The sequence below is a fragment of the Hemicordylus capensis genome, chromosome 2, assembly GCF_027244095.1.
Source record: "Hemicordylus capensis ecotype Gifberg chromosome 2, rHemCap1.1.pri, whole genome shotgun sequence".
NCBI lineage: Eukaryota > Metazoa > Chordata > Lepidosauria > Squamata > Cordylidae > Hemicordylus > Hemicordylus capensis.
The window spans coordinates 164,015,602-164,037,160 of record NC_069658.1 but is presented as its reverse complement, the minus strand read 5'-3'; the positions used below and the strand labels follow the sequence as shown (position 1 = coordinate 164,037,160).

At 45.0% G+C, this 21,559-nt stretch overlaps 1 protein-coding gene across 1 annotated transcript; it reads left to right on the top strand.

Annotated features, from left to right (window-relative positions):
* Positions 1-4,427: 4,427 nt before the first annotated feature.
* TPI1 (triosephosphate isomerase 1) lies at positions 4,428-12,649 on the top strand. The gene is made up of 7 exons (XM_053290853.1): positions 4,428-4,629; positions 9,343-9,466; positions 9,553-9,637; positions 9,772-9,904; positions 10,494-10,579; positions 10,737-10,824; positions 12,436-12,649. The coding sequence occupies exons 1-7, from the start codon at positions 4,518-4,520 to the stop codon at positions 12,552-12,554; spliced, it is 747 nt and encodes a 248-aa protein (XP_053146828.1). The 5' UTR covers positions 4,428-4,517; the 3' UTR covers positions 12,555-12,649.
* The last annotated feature ends 8,910 nt before the right edge of the window (positions 12,650-21,559 follow it).

Genomic DNA, 21,559 nt, shown 5'->3' with positions numbered 1-21,559 from the left:
ACTCCTGTTCTCTGACTTCAGAGAAATGTAATGCGTTGGTAAAAGTTGTTAGTTCATTTCATGAGGCTGGGGTAAGTGCCTTGGTGTGTGAACTATGACTGTTTGGAAAGCCTGTGTTGTGTTCTAACCCGTATGCAATGTTCCTTCCTAACTAGCATGCAAGTCTTCCTTGCTCCCTGTTCCCTACTGCAGCTCTCTAAGCCCCCCAATAAAGATCCTTTTGTGGGTTGGAGAACTCTGGAATAGTGTGGGGTGAGATGTGGGGGATCCAACATCTAGTGGGAGTCAAATTCCAAGGAATCAATGTAAGCATCTCTTTAAAATTTTGGTCAGTCTTAGTGTCTTCCTAGTTAAACTGTATTGTGCAACACTGCCATGTTTTAACAATTGCACCAGTGATGAGGTGAGAGACCTCTCCCATGGCTTCAAAACTAGTCTGGCTATCTGGCCTGAGGTAGGGGCCCAGTTCCCTTGCTTGATGTCTTCAAGGTGTGGGGGTGTACCATCTCCTGAAAGGCAATCTGGAGTTTATACGAAGGTCCTCAAACCAAGAACCCCTGTATATAACATGTAACCAAAGTGCTTCACAGCTAGAGCTGGTGACGAATATAAAACCAAGGACTGTCCACTCTAAATTACAGAAAGGGCTTGTTTTTACAGGCAGTAAAAGGTTGGAAAAAATAGGATAATAAAGTTTTTATTGAACCAACAAACTACCAAACTATACCATACATTACTAAAGCACAATTATATACAAAGGAATTGTTTTTACATCATATATACACAAAGGTTTATATGCATGAAGTTTGTAATCAACAGTGAGGCAGAGTATATGTAGGCAGTACTGTGATCTAAGGGCAAAGATTTCTAAACATATCAGGTTATCGGAGGGTTTACGTCCAGTGTCCATTTCCACAATTTTTCCCATTGCTGTTTGGAGGAGATACATTTGTCTTTTTGTACATAACCATATAGGCTTTTCCAGAAGAAATTTACTGTCTTGTCCACGTGGATCTCCCGATTGTATTTTTCCTCCCTGATCCTATGTAGGAGCATTGAGTAAATGACATACAGGTTTACTAGCCTGATTACAAGTAGGGGAACTTTCCTATTCCCCAGTATGGACCTACCTGTTCCATCCCATTTTTACTGGGACCTCGAAAAGAGGTTCTATCGCTCAAACCCGAGGCCAGTTCTTCCCAAGTCTGCTTTTCCAAATCGGGCCACTCTAACAGCTTGCTTACTCTCTGCCAGGCTACTTTGGCCACCACACACTCTTAAGAAGTGTGAGTGGGTTTCCATGAATGTTGTGCCTAGCTCACTAGCTTTTTGATGACAGCTGATTCTGGGACACTCTTGCAGGTCCTCTGGGAGCCACAGCTTAGGTGCATTAAGCAGTAGTACTTGGGGGGTATAAATGCCACCTCGTTTCCCATAAGTGCAAGGGGACCCTTTTCTCCTTAAAGAGAGCAATAGGGTGGTCGGACTGCATCAAGTACGGTGAAGTGTGGTGTGTTTGGCAATTTCATTCTAAAGCAGGTCAGAAAAAAGCCACTAATTGTTTTCCTTAACTGCCTAACTGAGGGGGATCCTCTAAATAGAACTGGTTCGACTTTCCATTTTTATTTTTATTTTTTTGCATGAATAACAAGTCTCTCAAGTAGTCTGGGTGGCCCTTCTTCAATGCTTGTGTAATTTTGCCATTGAAGGATCCTTTCTCCCACCAAGCTATGCCCCACGTTGACCACCTCCAGCATAGAGCAAATAGCGACACCCAAGGTTTTTTTTGCAAGAGGTTGGACTTTCTGGTCTGGCTGTTCAGACAAGGAAGTAAATTCTTTTTAAAGTTGCAAAAAGATAGTTTAATCTTAAAAAACCTACTGTGAGTTCACCCTAACTAGGAAATTAGTTCCAACTCCTACCTCAGTAGGGCAGGAACTGAAAGGTAAGAGATTCCCTTTATGCTCAACCTTGAAAGGGACATGGGGGAAAGCGAAAAGCTAGCTTGTCTACCTCCTTTTATCACTGGGGATACAGGAAGAGAACTGGATACTTGCATTCCCCACCCCCAGGTTTGGATTATTTTTTCTGCATATGTGAAGTGGGAATGGCCCCCCGGATGCAAGCATAAATCTGTTTGGCACTGTAGCTGTGTCCATCTGCCTTTTATAATGATTTGGGTAGCTTCCTTTCCCCCCTCACCCCTGCAAATTGCTAAATATTGATACAGGCATCATTTCACATTGTGCGGGAGGAGGCAATGGTAAACCCCTCCTGTATTCTACCAAAAAAGAAAACCACAGGGCTCTGTGGTTGCCAGGAGTTGACTCCTTTTACTGTCCAGTGAAAGGCATCAGTGCTTTCATTTTAATGCCTGTGTCTCCATAATCACAAACCATATGCCATGGAGGGAGGAGTTTTCTAATATTAAAAACATGTTTATATAATATAAACCGATACAATGGTCACTCATTGTATTGATTTGATTTATTTATTATTTCTCTGTGTAAACTGCCCTGAGCCATTTTTGGAAGGGTGGTATAGAAATCAAATAAATAAATATAAATAAATTGTGCCTCTATGCATGCTGTACCCTAGGCAGGAATGGAGACTTGCTTACCTACCTGCCCTCCTTGTCCCAGTTTGGGAAGAGAGAGAGCATAATAATATATTTGTGGGAAAGAGGGAGAGAATGACATCATCATTAGAAACATAAGTTGCCTTATACTGAGTCAGACCATCAGTACATCTAGTTCAATACTATCTACAGTACACAGACTGGCAGCGGCTTCTCCAAATCTTTCAGATTGATGATTTTGACTTCACTCTGCTCTGTGCACTCCTCTTAAAAACACTTTAAAAGTGTGTGTGTGTGTGGGGGGGGGCATTTCAAAATCAAGTTGGTACCATGCATTGGAGCTGCCTATCTTGGAGAAGCAAGCTTCTTCCAGGGAGAATTTGGTATCTTCTGCAAGTATGCCCCATCCCCCGGGGGGAGGGGAATATCTTACAGTGACCACGCATGTCTCCCATTCAAATGCAAACCAGGGTAGATTCTGCATGAATTGTGGTAGCAATTCATACTTGCTACCACAAGACCAGCTCTCCTCCCATGTTCACCTATACTAAAGTGCTGGAGTCGGTGGGAAAGGGCCTTTTACACATGCTCTGACAGTGACAAGTATAGATTTTCCAGCCCTTGCCACAAACAGCTGATCTGTACGCTGTTTTAGAGAGAACCTTCAAATAATACAATCACTGGCTTCCCTGGCCCAGCATGGCAGTTTAGGCCACCCAGGCCTGGCACCTCTACAATGATCCAGGCTAAAATATTTCCTTTGTAAAAAAGAAAAGAAAAGAAAAGAAAATCTGATATCCTTTAGGTAATTTTGCTTCATCTTCATGATTTCTTCCTAGCTGGCACAGCATTGTGCTTTCCGGACAAATACGTACAAATACAAAACTGTTTGTTCTAAAAATGTGAACCATATGCAAGGCTCGCAGCCTCGCTGCTGTATCGCAACACTCAGAGGCGGATGTAGCATTTGCTACGGGCCCTGTGTTTTCTAGGGCCCCGCACACCTGGCTTCCAACTGGGAATTAAAGTTAAAACTTTACCTGTTTTATTTGGTCCCTGTTAGATAAAATATCCCTTTTCTGCTAAATGGCCCTATCCACCCCCAGCACAGTACCTCCAGTGACTGTTGCTGGTGTCTATCTTATGTTTCTTTTTAGATTGTGAGCCCTTTGGGGACAGGGAGCCATCTTATTTATTTATTTATCTATCTGTGTAAACTGCTCTGAGCCATTTTTGGGAGGGCGGTATAGAAATCAAACAAATAAACAAACAAATAAATAATAAATAAAATGTGCCTTTTAAGAGAAGGCCCAGCACAGCATCTGTCTAGTGGCTGTTGCTGGTGCCTACCACACTTTTCTTTTTAGAGTGTGAGCCCTTTGGAGACAGAGAATCATCTATTCACACTTTATTTTTCTATGTAAACCACCTTGAGAATTTTGATTGAAAAATGGTATATAAATGTTCACTGTTGTTGTGGTAAGTGTGAGTTTGTGGCTTGGTCTTGGTTTTGTGGCTTGGTCTCCCATACTCCAAAATATAGCAAATTAAAAAAAATGAATTACTTTACTATGCAAGTAAATAATTTATGTTTTAATATTTATGTGCATTTTTTAAAATTCAGGGCCCCTTTATAACATATGCTACAGGCCCCGCACTAGCTTAATCCGGCCCTGGCAACACTACCTCGTTGCCCCTGTTGTATCTATGGAGACTTTTCGAACTTGCCCGGTCTCTGCCGCGGTCACCAGATTTCCTGCAATTGGGAAGGATGAGTCGTGAGGCGGGGCGTGTGTGACGTCAGCGCGGCGGTGGGCGGGGCTCCCGCGCAACAGTATAAAGGGGCCTGGGAACCGTCTCCTCTGCTGCGCTCCCTGACCTTCTTGTCTCCTCTAGCACCATCTAAGCGGGCGGGCCGGGCACGACCACTGTCATCATCATGGCACCCAGGAAATTCTTCGTAGGCGGGAATTGGAAAATGAATGGCGACAAGAAGAGCCTCGGGGAGCTCATCCAGACCCTCAACGGTGCTAAGATCCCCGCAGACACCGGTGAGGTGGAATTGTAGGCGGCGAGGGTGTTCGCACAGCTGCCTGGGGCGAAAGGTGGGAGGGCGAGGCGGCGACCAGGTGCGCGCTTGCTTCGAAGCCAGTCCTGTTGGATTCACTGGGGCTGGCTTCCCAGTCAGCGTGTGGAGTTGCTTTCCGGGGAAGGTGGCTCAAGGGAGCTGGGCGGGCCGGTGGTCTGTTGGAGCACGCAAGAAAGAGGCGAAGCGCATCCCCGGAGCCATCTCCCGAGATCTCTTTCCTTAGGACCTGCTCAAGGTTTACCCGGGGTCGTTTCTGTCCAGCACAGAAAACGGCCCCGATTAATGAGTCGGGGCTAGCCGACGTCTGTGGGGCCTGCTGCTGCTCGTTGCCTCCTTGCGCCTCCCTCCCCGGCATCCGTGCAAAAGGGCGAATCGCCACCATCACCCTCCTCTTGTGTTTGGGGGCCGGCTGCTGTGTGTGGTGCATCTGGCAGGCGAGGCTGCTGCTGCTGCGTGCAGGCGAGCAAGGAGGAGGCTCTCGGTGCCTGAAAGGCAGCGGGCTCGGCGAGGTGCCCGCCTTTGCCTGACTCAGGCCCTGGGTCCCTCCTCCTGCTGCGTGCCCGCCTGCACGTACTCCATGGCCCGCTCAGCCGCCTGCCGCCGCTTCTTCCTCCTCCTCCTGCGGTTGTAGTTGCAAAAGCCCCCTGAAGCTGCGCCTCTCGGCTCTCGCAAGTAGGGTTGCCGCCACCTTTCAAGCGCTTCGAGCAAGAACAGCAGCCCGACTTGCAAGAAAGTCGAGCAGCCGGTGACGCTACTGCTCTGCCCATGCCCGGAGAAGATTCTGGGACTGTTAAGCAGGGCCAGTTTGAAAAACAAAACAAAACACCAAAGTGAGCCAGAGGCGAGGCTGTGGGCTCCTTGGGGGAAAGGCCTCCGTCCCAACTCCTTGGAGCCTCCGGGAACAGACTCTCCCTGCAGCCTCGGCCCCATTGCCCTTCGGGTCTGTTGGACCCAGGAATCGTGTGGTCGTGGAGAGTTGGCCGTAAATCAGTGCAAAAGAGGGGAAACCCTAAACACAAGCTGACAGTAGAGTTCTAGAGGAATGGTTTCAGCAGAATGAGGGTTGGCTTTGAAGTGTGATGTGCTTGTCAACCATCTCCCTTCTTTAAAGATGAAGATCCAAGGCATGGTCTGAAATAAGGATATTGAGCGGGCTCCCTCTCCCTTCCATGGCTTCAACCCTGAAGCCACCAGACTCACCTGTGGCCTTGTCTCTTGTCTGAATTGTGGCAGTGTCCCACGTTCAGAGGCTGCCTGCCTGCCAGTTGCTGGGGTCTAGCTGCAAGGGTCGAGATGGCAATTGTGCCCTGCTTACCGACCTCCCTGAGCGGCTTAATTGGATCTGGTTGGGATTGTTTTAATGAAAGGTGATATATAAATTTAACAATAAATAAATCAATGAATGAATAAACTGCTGATAATAGACAGGATGCTAAGTGAGGTGGGCCGGCTCAGTCCGTATGGTGGTCATGCAGAAATTTTATCAGTGAGAGGGAGACGAAGGAAGGGAGTAGAGATGGTGCCTAACCCCTCCTCCTGTCCCCGGATTCCAGGCCTGGGAATGGAATGCTCTCATGGGTCAGCAAACCCCTTCTTGGGTTGTATCTCGGGCAACAAGGACAATATGTCTGCATGTGTTGGTCCTGTTTGGCATAACTCTGTGGCTGATGGTCCATCCCAGCATGGACATGGCAGTGCTAGCAATAGTGGAAAGAGATGTCTGAGCCAAATGGTTGAGCTGGCAGATCTCTGCTGGTCTATCAAATCGGAAAGGGCAAGTGGAGTGCAGGAGGGCTGGGGCTGCTGTTTCTGAAGTGGTATCCTGAAGAAATGTCAAAGGGTTTGGAAGAGATGGAATCCTAAATATAGGCAGTAATGCAGCTGCTTAAAAATACCAGTGACTGTACTTGGAGTTGGAAACTCTATCCCTGTAGTCTGCTAAAGGTCAGGAAATGGACCTCTGAGTGAAGCATGATGTGGGGGCGGGTGATCTAGTTGATTGCCCCAGATACTCTCCCCTATCTGTCTGATGCTGCCTGCTTGAAGGAAGGTGGGCAATCAATCTATATGTGGGCAAATGGAGGTTTCCTGTCCTTGGACACCTTCCCCCTTTGGAGGGAATGCCTCTGTGGCATCATAGTTATGGACTGTTTTCAGCCTTTACCCATAGCTTGCCAGCCAAGTAAACAAGACTTCTGACACAGAACACTTTATAAAATATTGTAGAATGAAGTTACTGGCTAGATGCTAAGGCCTCTCCACTCCTCTGCCCCCAACAGCCTGTTTCCTAGAATGGAAGAAAAGGGTTTCTTTCCACTTGTGATTGGAAGGCCTGGCCTGGCCCGTTACCCTGTTTGTACTCTGACCCCATGAGGCCAGCTTCCTGAGCTTTGCCAGTACACACACACTTAGGTTTCCCTCCGTTTTTACAGCTATCTAAAATGTGTACGAACGTATGATGCTGTCTTATAATGAATCAGCCTATTGGTTCATCTAGCCCAGGTCTATTCTGACTTTTACTGTCCCAACCCTGCCACCTCTTTTTCTTTTGCACATGAACTTTATGAAGCTTTTTTTTTCTTTTGCAAAAACAAGATTGGAGTACCACTGCTGCTGATAAATGGCTTCTCTCTGCAAAAATGAGTTTTAAAAGTACTGCCTGCCATGACCCTTGGGCAGAGGTGGCTTCATAATAAGAGCTGCAGTAACAAAGACCATTATAGATCAACAAAGGGCCTGCCAACGAGACAGCTTTTAGAGTTTCTGGGCAGCATTGGAATCGGGTTGCTATGAAGTTAACCTGCTGCCCATCACCTGATGAACAACTAATCTTTTTAGCCATCCAGACTGAACCATCATGAAATCAATAGATGCAATACTGTGGCCAGACTTCAGAGAAACTTTTCCTGTGTTTGGTGCAGTAGAGCCTAGCTTCTCCTACACCATATAACTCCATATTTACCTACCATCCTTTTCCTTCTCCCTGACTCTGAATCACACTCCTCCTGCCACAGCAGCCTAAGGATGGATAAGTCCTTATTATGTTTGTACAGGCCCTTAGACATAGATTTTGCCCTAATCTCTCAAGCCTTTTAAAAAGGTTGCTTGGAATCCAGTGTAAACGGTGCCCAGATTCAATGAAGCAGCCTTGATTGCTTCCTAGTTCTCCTAAATTGCTTTCCCCATAGCTGGGTACTACAGTTTGCAACTGTATATGCAAATATGAGCCAATGATACTGTTTGTCTAAGTGTCACCTGCTGATTTCTTCAGAACAAGCTGCTGTTAAAGGCACAAAAGCAGGATAGGCTGTCTTTCTAGTCAGTTGGCAGTCCTGCCTGGTAGCATCTTCTCTCTGTTTTGTGTTTTTAAAACTTGTTTTGTTCTGGGCTGCAGGAAGCCAAGCATACTGTGGCCACATAAATGGATTTCTTAGGTTTCAAGACAAGAATGGGCAGACTGATAAGAGAAACCTCCATGGTTGAGAGCAGCACCACTGGGGTACAAGGAAAATCTCTAAGCAGGTCTACGGGTTCCTCAAACCACAGAAGCTTGAGAATTAGTCTTGCTTTGATTGCCCAGTCCTCCTGTTCAGAATCCCCTTGCTAACCGCTTTATTCCCTCTACAAGCTCTGGTTTCATCTTGGCAGCATCCTCTATGTTCACAGATTAGAACTTGCTTGAGGGTTCTTTGGGTAGGAGGTATCTTCTCTAGAACAGTTTCCAGAGCTCTGTGTAGGAGGCTATGCCATCACAGTATTACAAATACAAACATACCTATTTGAATATACAATAAACACATTCACTTTGTGGACTTAAATTGGTCAAACTGTTCCCCTCCGCCCTGTTCTTAGAATCTTTGGGTTAAGCCATGACCGTTAAAGGACTATTAAAAGTGGCCTGCATTTGTCCACAGACTGGGCTTGTAGGTATCATCAACCAGTAGCATGACTGGGAGGGTAAGGCTCCATCACAAAGCAAACAGCAGCCTAGACACAGACATGTGCCTTTAAAGTTCCCTAAGCTTAGGGGGCAGGACCTCTTACTTTTCAATTCTAATTGTTCAATTTCAATGAAAAAGGAAATGCCCCCTGCAGTAACAGTGGGGGCCCAGACAAAGTTAGGTAACATTTAGGGACTTGGGAAAAGAAGAACCTTGTGCACCAAAGCAGCACCTTGCTGTCTTTACGTGGGCTAAATCCTGAAGCTTCTATAACCTGAAGATTATTGATAGGGTATAATGTTCCCGTCACCTCATAATATCCTCAAACAATCTTGTGAAATAGGTTAGAGGAAGTGACACTATTATTTGTTTCTGTGGTACCCATCAGTGTAAATGATGGTGCTTTACAGCAGAGGTAGGCAACTTATTGTGGCTAGGGATGATGGGAGTTGTAGTGCAACAGCTGGAGGACCAAGGTTGCCTACCTTTACAGAGTTCCACTGGGGTCGTGGAAAGACATGTCCCTGCCCCAAGGAGCTTACAATCTAAATTTCAACAGAGAGAGTGGTTGCTTGTTCAGTTACCCTGTGAGGTTCATGACTAAACAGGGAACTTGATCATAACTTTTCTGTGTGCAGCAACTAAATGATAAGTTGGGCCTGGGGTGGGAAAAATCTGTAGCTAAGCCTGGACATCTGCTTCATCCTTATGTGGTGGTCTTCTCTTGTCCTCAGAGGTTGTTTGTGGTGCCCCCTCCATCTACCTCGAGTTTGCCCGCCAGAAGCTTGATGCCAAGATTGGTGTGGCAGCACAGAATTGTTACAAGGTGCCTAAGGGTGCTTTCACAGGAGAAATCAGGTGAGTCTGCTGGGATTCTGGGGCCAGTAGCGCTGGTGGTGCCTTGGACCAGGTCAGATTGTGTGACCTCTTTCCTTCCTTTCCAGCCCAGCCATGATAAAGGATGTTGGAGTCACCTGGGTGATCTTGGGACACTCTGAGAGGAGGCATGTCTTTGGCGAATCAGATGAGGTGGGTGATCTTGTGGATTTACCATCTTCTGAGTGTGGAATGCTGGGATTTGTCCTACAGAAAGGAAAGTACTGGGTTGTGCAATTGGAGAGCTTTTATGGGCCTTTAATGTTGTCTTTCTGTACTTCTCTTAGCTCACTGGGCAGAAGGTGGCCCATGCCTTAGCGGAGGGTCTTAGTGTCATCGCCTGCATTGGAGAGAAACTGGATGAGCGAGAGGCTGGCATCACAGAGAAGGTGGTGTTTGCACAGACCAAGGCTATTGCTGGTAAGAGAACACTTGGGAACTTTCTGGTGGATGTTGCAGGCTTTTTGTTGTGCGTTTAAATGTTTACATGAGGTTCTTGATTCTTCCCTGTGCATCAAAAACTCCCAGAGAACAAAGCCCCCTCAGAAAAACTATGGAAATTCCAACAGAATGTAAACTTAGGTAGATCTAAAGTGAGGAGAAGGAAAATGCTGCTTGCACAACTTGTTTTATGGTTTGAAATAACTTGTTGAGCTAGGGGCAGGAAATGTCATGTAGCCTTATACTCAGTGGGTCCTTCCATCTTTTGGCAGCCAATCAAGTCTTCATGTCTTTGATTTCTGGGTATGTTTATGTCTGGGTTGATAGAAAGGGCTACTTTATTAGAGGGGCTATTGATCTGATTGACCACTGAATGACTTTAAGATCTGTAGAATGGATGTTTGATAGGTATGTTCGCAAAAGTAAAATTCGCTTGTTCAAGATCTCAAAGATGGATTAGACTCCTGTATGTCCCTGAACAGCCACTGACCTCTGCTTGCCCATCCCAGTAGGTAACACTGTGCCTGGCCTCCCAAATAATGTTTGTTGTCTCTTCTCTTGTCACCAGATAATGTGAAAGACTGGAGCAAAGTGGTTCTTGCCTACGAGCCAGTTTGGGCTATCGGAACTGGTAAAACTGCAACTCCACAGCAGGTATGGATATGATTCATGTTTCCAAATCATATCTCCATTTTGTGCAAGGCAATCTTGATGGATGAGACGTACCTGCGCTGCAAGTCACTCTTTCGGACACATGCCTAAACTGATGGCCCTCCTTGATTCCAGTAATGTGATTCTTGTGTTGCTGCAGGCCCAGGAAGTCCATGAGAAGCTGAGGGGATGGCTGAAGAGCAATGTGTCAGATGCTGTTGCACAGTCAACTCGCATCCTCTATGGAGGTAAATGGAGCCTTCCATTCCCAGTACAGGAAGCAAGTTTGGTGATAACTTGTGCTTTTGCTTGTTGGGTGCTTAGAAATAGTGCATATTTCTGGTGTCTACACAGCAGAATTTTGATTGAGCAAAGTTCCTTAACGCTTTCATTGTGGTTAACGTATCCATGCATGGGAAGGACCAAAGCTTGGGTTGAGCTATTGGAGTGAGCAGAACTGCAGTTCTGCAGCAGGTATAGATATAGCAAGAGAGAGAGAGAGTGCATGTTCAAATCTCATCTTCCTTTTATTTATATCACCTATATCCCACTTCTTTAATAAAAAATATTCCCAGAGCAGCAGTTTCAAAGTGGGTAAAAATGATCTAACGATAAAAATAACTACATTGATAAAATCAGCAGGAGCATCAGAATAAAATACATCCTCAGGAGACTGGTTAAATACAATTCAAATGATGTTTTAGAAGGACATGAGTGTAGGTGCCAGATGAGCCTTCTTAAGGAGAGCGTGCTTCTAATTGATGTACCCTGGGCAAAAAGGGAGATGACTTGTACTGGAGGATGGAAAATGTTGCTTCTTTGCATGTGAAGACAAAACTGACCTCTGTGTGTGTGTGTGTGTAGTGCTTTGAGTGTTCTAAAGCACTATGCATTGCTGCCATATACTGAGTCAGACCCTTAGTCCATCTAGTTCAGTATTGTCTACCCAGACTGGTAGTGGCTTCTGCAAGGTTGCAGGCAGGAAGCTCTCTCAGCCCTATCTTGGAGAAGCCAGGGAGGGAACTTGGAACCTTCTGCTCTTCCCAGAGCGGCTCCATCCCCTGAGGGGGAAGATCTTGCAGTGCTCACACATCAAGTTTCCCATTCATATGCAACCAGGGTGGAGCCTGCTTAGCTAAGGGGACAAGTCATGCTTGCTACCACAAGACCAGCTCTAGCAATACAGTCATTAAATAGAACAGCATAGATCCAAAATCTTTGTCTCAGAGAAATGCCTTGTCTGAAAGATGCCAAAGAAGGGGCTAAATGAATCTTCACAGGAGAACATTCCATAGGGAAAGTGCTGCCACTGAGGAGGTGTGTTCTAGTACCCTCCAGCTGAATCTCTGCTCGTGGTGGGCCGGAATGTGGGACCTCTGAGCCAGATCCCAAGGCCCAGGCAGGTTCATATGGGAGAAGGTGGTCCTTAAGGTAGCCTAGTCCCAGCTTGTTAAGGCTATCATTGCCATTGACTAGAATGAATATTTTGAAAGCTGACTGACTGAGACACCCACATATTGGCTAACTAGATGTTGCACACTTTAGATGCAACAGTGTCCTGGTGCCTGACTTTAAAAAGCAAATCTGCTTAGGGAAGAATTCCGCACAGGGAAGGAGGTGGTGCTTCACCTTCTGCCCACTTACCACTTTTCTTTAGATTGCCCACCCCCAGGGGGCATTTGTAGCAGACGTAACTTGGCAATTACAAAGTTTAAGTACTCCCTCCCTGCTACTTGTCCCTTATCGTCAGTGGCTTTAAGAGTAACAGAAGTGTTATGATACTGTTATCTTGTTAATCATACCCCATGGGCTAAATCTTGTTTCTTCTAGTCCTAATTGATCGTATTTTTCTTGATCAGGTTCAGTCACTGGTGGCAACTGCAAGGAACTGGCCTCCCAGCACGACGTGGATGGCTTCCTCGTTGGTGGGGCCTCCCTCAAGCCTGAATTTGTAGACATCATCAACGCAAAACACTGAAACCCAATCTGTGGAGTCTAGAAAAAAGGTGGTGGCGGGGAGGCATCATGGACAGGAAACAAATACTGTAAAAAATAAAAAATGTGCCCACCCTTTCTGCACTCGAGTGTAATAGCCTCACCCTCCAGTCCCCCCACCCACACTTGCTGTTGTCCAACTTTGCTGCTAAACACAACTGTTGCCAAGCCATTTATCGGTTAGCTGAGAGCTTTTTCTAAAGGTAAAGCCTTGTTCACTCTCCCTGTGGTTGTGGACAGGGCTTTCTGCCTTCCCATTAGGCTAGTTAGACCTGTTCTCTGACCAGTATCTGTAGTGGTGTTCTAGGGTCAGCTGCCTTGCTGAGGAAGGGGTGTTGGCTCTTTTTCCCCAGTTAATCCAGAGTTGGTACCCAGTGGCTTGTATTGTTTGTAAGATGTCTGTCTGTCCCATGTCCCTTCAGCCAACAATGACCAGAAATAAACAAAGGGAAAGTAGTGCGTGTTTGTGAGAGATGTTCTTGAAGCATGGGTGCAAAAATATTAAAAATACTTTACTCTTAATCACTTTACTTTAATAAGTTATTACAGTGGGATATTGTAATAGTCGTATGGTGCTGATCAGGGAAGGAGGCTCACAAATGCCTGGGGGAAATGTAGCACCCAGCTCCCCACTAAGTTGTTGGGAATGAGATTGTGCCACTAGTTTCGCTTTGTTTGCTGTGAAAACGTCAGTAACTATGTAATGTTGATCTTGAGCTATAAGCAAGGAGCTGCCCCCTAACTTTTGCAAGCCAGACTTCTTGGAATAAAGCTCAGGAGAAGTAAATGCCTGTGGGGTTGCCAGGTCTCTGGTCCTGACTTGAAGTTGCAGAAGTTCAGTTGCCTTCTCAATTTCCAGCAGAAGGCATAAAAAGGGAAAGGTGTTCTGTTTGAGAGGTTCTGCCACTATCCGCATGACTTCAGAGTCCATCAGGAGGTACCATAGCTAGGTGCTTCCCTCCCCTCCTGGGGCCAAGCACCACTGTTCCCTCTAAGATGTGCACATGCTCACACATTTTCTGATGTCTGCTCAGTTAATTTTAGATCCAGCTCAGGTTGAATCAGGAAGGAGTCCCACTCTGATTCCATGTGTGCACATACTGCCTTGGTCCTGCCGCCCAGAACAAAACTCATTCCACACACAGATGGGGGAGAAAATAGAACGCTGCCAAGCACCTGTGATGGTTTTATGCTGCAACTATTGGCTGTTTTGATTTTGTTAGCTGCCCTGGAAATAGACATATTGAAGAGCGGCATGTAAGCTAAATAAATAAATGCTCAGCACTCCTACATTCCACCCCATCTCCCATACTGTGCTGCTGAGTGTTGTGGTCTGAGTAACCCTATGTACTGAAGTGCGCAGGGGCGTATCTAGGGTAGGGCAGGCAGGGCACGTGCCCCGGGCGCCACTTGAAGGGGGCACCATTTAAACCATTAAATTTATTTTTAAGATGGCCGCTGTGCATGCTCAAATGGCCTCTGTGAGCCCCAAGGCCATGCCAGGCCTCGCAGAGGCCATTTGAGCATGCGCGGTGGCCATTTTGTTTTCAGCAGCCATTTTGTTTTTTAAAAAATTAAAAATTGACACTGGACATACTGAAATGGTCCTTGCGAGGCCCTAGAGACCAACGGGGGAAGATGGAACCTTTGCAGATCCCTCCAGCCTTTAGGAAGCCCCCCAAAGAGGCTACAGGTAAAACAATTTTTAAAAATTAATATAAGTCACTGTACACATATTCAGTTTGGCACTATGTACAGAGAATCGGGGCTTGTGAATACTGAGCTGAAGCTTATGAGCTAGGATTGTATTCATTTGCTCTAACTTTGCTTCTTGTGATAAGTGAGTTAAATGTGATGTCTTAATAACATGGCTATTAATGGTGAGTTTGTCTCTGAATCAGCATGAAATCCTTAGTATTAAGGCCCACTGGGATTTTCTTGCTCTCTTTCTCTCATTTTAATGGTCTTTCTGAAATACTAGAATATATTCCAAGAAGCGATACAGGTTACTCTGCATATCCTTTAATTATTTTCCGAGTATCTGGGAAGAGTCAAATTCTCCATTTATTTTTAAAACTTGTGTAATAGTGATGCTACAATGCATAGTAGAGAATTAAACAGGCACTTCTGTTTAGTTTTCCAAGTACACCTCCACATAGTATTTGGGTATTTCATGAGCCCCAGCATATTGAAATTTGTAGTTTCCCAGCATTTTTTGGTCTGGCTACGTCCACTGCTAAATAGTTTTTGAAATATTAAAAGATTAATGAGCTTGACTTGTATTTTTGAGCTGATATTACGGTAAAGTTATCTGAAAGATGGGCGTCAAATGTTTGGACAGGGGGCGCAATTTCAGTGCTTGCCCAAGGCGCTATTTTCCCTAGATACACCTCTGGAAGTGCATATGTAAATATCATGGTGCATCTCCCCTGCTTTACACATGCTGTTTTCCTATGACTGTATGCTTTATTGGAGAGATGGGAGCAAGCAAAACCATACCACTGCTCACATTTTTTATTTTAAAAGCTTCTGCTCCCCCACAAAAGAAACCCTAAAGCAGATTGCAATAAGAGAGGGTGTCAGTATGGTGTTCTAATTAGAGTGTTAGGACTGAGGTTCACCCCCTCACTCAACCATGAAGCTCACTGGGCCAGTCTTTCTTTCTCTCCCCTGCCCACAACTCGCAGTGTTCTTGTGAAGAGCTCCTTGGAGGAAGAGTGGGGTAAAACATAATGGAAGCTAATAAAACATTTATCAACCAATATAACTTGCAACAAAACACACAAGTATTTTGCACCCAAATATTTCTATATTTGGATGCAAAGTATATTTGGCACCCAGCTGTTCATACAGCAGTACAGTCTAAAAAGATGAGCTCCGTTATAGGGAGTCATTTTGTTTACTCAGACTTAGACTCTGGAATCATGGGTTACTCAGTAAATACCTTGATAGATGCAGCCCAGTCAATCTTCCCCAGCTGTGAGTGAGAAAGGCACAATCTAAAGTTAAGTGGAGGGGTGGTTGTACTTAATTGGGCGGGGGGAGCCTATAGCTCTCTTTGTTCCTTCTCTCAAGACTATCAGCTCTTACAGCTAACAAATACTGTAGTTCCAGAACTATTTTAAGGATATGTAGGGTATGTCTAAAACAGAGGCAAAATGTTATTTGATGTGCTTTGCCCCCATAGCTGGGAGCCATCCGTTGTTACTTAAGGACTAATTGCTTGTGACTACAGCAGGATAGGAGTTCGTTAATTTTATTAAGAATACAGAAATATAGGCATAAAAAATCAAGCAACTTAAAATACCAGAAGTATGGCTGTATCAAGGTTAGCTAAAGTACTGCATCTACCTGTCCTGATACATATCTTATGCATATAGTTGTTGAGTATATTTACTTCTACTAGATTCGAGGGGCCGTCTTAAATTCAGAGTCATTTTCTATTTGGATAAATATGGTGTGCAACTTTAGTTTTGTTTGTAGAAGAGCTATGTCCAAATGACTGTTTTTTAAAAGAGAAAATGGAGAAATAATTCAGTTGATTCCAAGACGATGTTGGGCCATATCACACTGGGAATGTTCCACCACCCTCGCCTGGTCGTGGCACTGCTATTAAGGAGGCCTTCTTTGTGTGGTGCCTGCTGGAATGTTGCTACGCAGTATTCAGGTTATCTGGGAAACGTAGTTTTCTCAGGGCACCTAAGTTCTCTGTGTGAGTGTCAAGCATTCTCAAAGCTACGCTTAACTGGTGCGCGATTCACTGCCATCGCAGCAGTGTTTCACCAGGCATCAGGGAGTTGGCTTTCCTGCCCTTGCTGCTGCAGCAAACCTCCAACATTGCAATCCAAGCTGGAAAAGAATTCACAGAACCATGATGTTTGCTGTGAGGGTTCATATTCTGAACCATGAATTTATGACCACCTGTGACAGTGCTAACCAGAATACATTCATATGACCAGGGCTGGCCTGTGAGTGTGCTATGGAGCAATGAGTATGTGTGAAACTGCAACCCAAAAACAGAACCAGGACGAGTGTGTAGACCAAAAAAAGATATCTTTAATTCCCAATGTATATTGAACTTTTCTTTCTCAAGGGAAAAACTGCTTCACAAATGGTCAAAAATCCAAAAGTAGCAGTAGGGCAACACGTTTTTTAGGACCAGCTTAAAGGTTGTGACCTTTTAGTTAGTCCTAATGAAGTATCTCACTCATATTTATATTTGGATTTATTTTTCTTAATGAGCCAACATGGTTGCCTCATCAAGGTAATACAACTGCTCAAACAGATTGCAAAATTAGTCACAGAGGCTATTCCCATGATCACCCAAAAGCGGGCTAAGGGAGCCCAGCCTGCTTTGGGGCGATTGTGTGCTGCAACGGGAGCCACACGGCTCCTGGCAGCCAGCTGCATTAAATCCCCCTCCCCTTAAACCAGGTTTAACAAAGCGATTGCTCCAGTAACCTTGTTTTTTTTTTGCTCATGTGTCACCGTGGCACGCGGTGACACAAGCAGCCTCCCGGGCTTGGGGGTCTCTCCAGGATGCCCCACGTGCTCACGTGTGGCATCCTGGAACTTCTGGGGGCTGCTTGGCCCCCAATCCCTGCCAGCTCCGTGACGGAGCCGGCAGCCCTGTGAGCAGCTGATCCGGCCACCCAGCTCCAAGCAGCTGCTCGTCTGTGGGGAGAGCAGGCTAAGCCTGCTCTCGCTGCAGAACCCCGTCAGGCGCTTCACACATGTTGTGTGAAGCACTTCATTGATAGCAATAGCAATAGCACTTACATTTATATACCGCTCTATAGCCGGAGCTCTCTAAGAGGTTTACAATGATTTAGCATATTGCCCCCAACATTCTGGGTACTCATTTTACCGACCTCGGAAGGATGGAAGGCTGAGTCAACCTTGAGCCCCTGGTCAGGATCGAACTTGTAACCTTCTGGTTACAGGGCAGCAGTTTTACCACTGCGCCACCAGGGGCTCAGTGTTGCAATCCCTATGTGTGGAATTGCCCAACATTCCCTTTTTCTTTTCTGCTACATTCATCGTCTCCGTTGCTGATTCCACCCACCCAAATGTGATTAGGGCAGGGGCGTAGCTATAATTGAGCGAAAGGGTTCAAAGAACATAGGCCCCCAGCTCCAGAGGGCCCTCCAGCTCCACCCCTCCCTATTTTCTTCATTATCTTCCTCACTCTGGGGGGCCGCCAGAGAGAGGGATGAACACGGGCCCCCTCTCCCCTAACTACGCCCCTGGATTAGGGGCAGTGTAGGACTGCTTTTTGCATGACATGTAAAAGACACAAGAACATTTTGGGGACCTTTGCTTTGCTAGACCAATGCTTCTTCTGGAGTCCTTTCAGCAGTCCCTGTGAGGCAGGACTGGCCATTATGATGACTTGAAATAAGTCTCCCTCATCCAGGCCCAAGACTATCTGCTGCTCCACTCTTGTTTACTGCAGGACAGATCTAAGTGGTGATAATAGCCAGCAGCTGATCTGTAATGAAAACATCTGGAAATGGATAGAGGCCTCACTGTAAGCTCTGGGCAGCATCAAGTCACACTGCTTTGAAATCAGCCAGCTACCCAGGCAAAAGAATAATACAGCCAATCTCCACTCACTATTGGCTACAGCCAATAGGCACCTCTGTGATTCGCAATATCGCTCCATGCCCGTCCCTCACTACAGTACTGGGTCTGAATGTGGGACACCCCGGTCAAAATCTTTGTGTCCTTGGGACCCTTTCAAGTATTCAGTGGGTTGTATGGAGTCATTTCATACCCCAGATGCACACCTTGTACAGTAACTCAGAGGATTCTGGTTCTCCAATGCTGTCCTTTTAGGACACTCGCTGGCAGCTCAGTACATGATAACCCCCCCCCCCCACACACACACACACACAAAGAACAGTTACTATGAATGACCTGGTCTCTGTGGGTGAAAAACTATCCAGGGTAACATGCTACCCCAGGTGTAAGTGGGGCTGCTGCTTTCCATATAGGGTAACACCATGAGCACATTTTAATGGTGGGGGTAAAATTTTATCCCAATGCAATTTCTACTTATACATCTTGCCTGAACGTGTTTGACCAGATTTTAGTGATGTAGCTTTTTGTCAGGGTTAATTTAAAAAATTCACACCTGTCCTGGTATACTTGGTAACAAAATGTTGATGCCACATATCTCACCTCTGCCCTTTGCATATAAATATTCACATTTGCCTCAATTTGAAGAACAGCTTATTAGCTGACATAAAAAAGAGAATATCAGACTTGTTGAGGTAGCATAAATCTATCAGATCAGCTATGATTTCCTTGAACAACAAAAGCCCACTACAATACAAAATGCTGCAGTATAAGCAAACATTTTGCTTCCCTCCCAAGATCCTCTGTCTAAATCCTGCAAACAGTGTGGAGATAATCAACTATTTGATTGTGTTTAGCATATCACAACAGTGGTGCTATAAGAAGAATGAAATGAAAAGGTTAGGAATGCTTGGAAAAATTACGTTGGCAGTGCTTTTGAATCCAAGATTCAGTAAATGTCCTTTTTAACCATTTAAATCTTTGTGATCTTCGAGCAGTCAGATGGAAACCATGTTTCTAATTCCCCTTTGATGTGGTTTAGAATGGGTCCTGCTTCTCTGCAACGTTGAATAAAAGAAAATGACAATCATTTGTAAGGACACAGAGAGTCTTTCCAACATGACCATGTTGGTTTATTCCACCATGACTGTTGATTTTTACCAGAAGTTTGCTAAACTGAAAGTGTTCAACAACAACAAATATTTTAAAAACAAAACACATTACACTTAATCGGGGGGACCCCAACCCACAATATTCCCCCCTAGTGCAAACAGAAAATAATTGATTGATCCAGTGCAGGGTGTCACTAGGTACTTAAAAGACCTGGGGCCCAGGCCTGCACCCCTGCTTTGATAATTAAATTCAATCCTACCTCCCCGCAAATAATTATGTATGCTTTTTCAACCTATCTAATATTATAATACAGCACACAGGAAAGTGGAAGCAGCAGACAGCTAGGAGAAGCTAGGAGCTCTCTCCCTTGCTCTGTGCAGATGCTTCTACTGCTGCACTTCCTTTCTGGAAAAGGTCATGGAGAAATGAGGGTGCCATCCAGTCGGTGTCGACTCCTGGCAACCACAGAGCCATGTGGCTGTCTTTGGTAGAATACAGCTGATGAGATTTGGGGCTCTCAGCAGTTGATTGGGAATCCCTGCCCCATGGGGCTACTGAGCTAGTGCAAGAACTGCTATGTATAGACCACCCATCTATGACTGCCTATGCAGTTTTTGCATAAGCTAGTGGATGTTCACACAAAAAAGACCTCCATCTGGAAAGACAGAGACAGAGAGAGAGTGTGTGTGCAATCTCAGGAGTGGTATAAGATTTTCCCACCTAAAAACCAAGCACAAACATGCCAAAAAAAAAAAAAAAAAGTAAATGAAATTTAAAGGGTGGGGAGGGCTGGAAGAGTATAATATTGCTCACACCGGCCTCGGTTTAAAAAAAATAAACATTTAAAATATTTATATCCCACCCTTCCAGTGCAATACTGCTCAGGGTGACTGACAAAAATAGTAAAACAGTCAACAGGATAAAACATAATAGAACAGCATAACATTTATAAAATAACCAAGAACAGGACCCAGTTAAAACCAGTTTTAAAAGCTGAAAATTAAGAGTTTAATGAATTAATAAATTTAAAAAACCATAGCTGCAGATAAGACACTAAAAAGTCTCACTAAAAAGATAGATTTTCAGGTGCTTATTTAAAACCCTGAGAGAAGGGAGCATGGTGAAGCTCCTCTGGGGAGATGTTCTAAAGCCAAGGGGCTGAAAAGGCCAGGTCTCTAGTCCCCACCAACCACATTTCAGTCAGTGGCAGGGCTGCAAGCAGGGTCCAAAGTGCTGAATGAAGGGCCCTGGCAGATTTGTGTATGAGAATGCTGTCCGACAGATACCCCAGTCCCCAGCCCCAAGCCATATGGGGTCTTAAAAGATCAAGACCAGCACTTTGAAACTAGCCTGGAAGCAGATTGGTGATCAGTGAAGTGACTTGAACCCATGAGCATCCTTGTGGCAGTTCAACCTTCCCAACTGTCTTCAAGGGCAGCCCCATGCAGAGTGAATTGCAATAATAACTGCAGTAAAATGGACTGTGCAAAATGAGAACTGGAAGAGAAGTGCATTCTTCAAGTGCAGAAGAAAGGGGGCATGCAGGATGTACCCATGGGAACCAACTTTCCTACATGTCCCCATCTATGCAGGTAACCCCCTTTTTTACAGGTTGTTCTATTGCCCTTTTCCTGCACCTTTTCCTGCACAACTTTTTCCACTTTGATTATCAAGTTCAAATAAATGTAGTAATGAAAAGACCCTAGTGTTTCACAGATTGGCAAGAATTACAGGATGTGAAGCATACCGTCTGGATCCTCTCCCTCCAAAAATTGGTGTTAGGAAAATCAGTGTTTGTGTTGGAATAAACCCATATCTGGAAATACCCTCTGAATATGTTGTTGGGGAAGTCCCTTAGGCTACCATCACCTTATTTTCAGACAGTCATGAAAAAAAGCTGTCTTAGAGCTCCCTCATGTGGCTAAAAGCCAAGATGTGGTTTTCATAATTTGCCATTTATCCAAGTACCCTCAATTTCATATGCCCTGAGTTCTGATTGCTCTGAAAACCAGGTTCCCCTCGACCAGAATTCTTGTTGCTATTCCATATTCTTTTGATTGCATTTTTAAAAAATTGTTCATCTCAAAGGAAAACTAAGGAGAACTTCTATTACACACAGTTTGACAAATTATTTAATTAAAAATAGATCAACTTTGGAGAAACTAAGCAAAAATAAAACTCTACTTGCACTAAAATAATAAAGTATGCTTCTGTCAATTCCACATTAATACAGATAAATAACAGATAAATTATCAGTATACAGCTCCCATAACAGGAATACTTGTGCAAAAACAA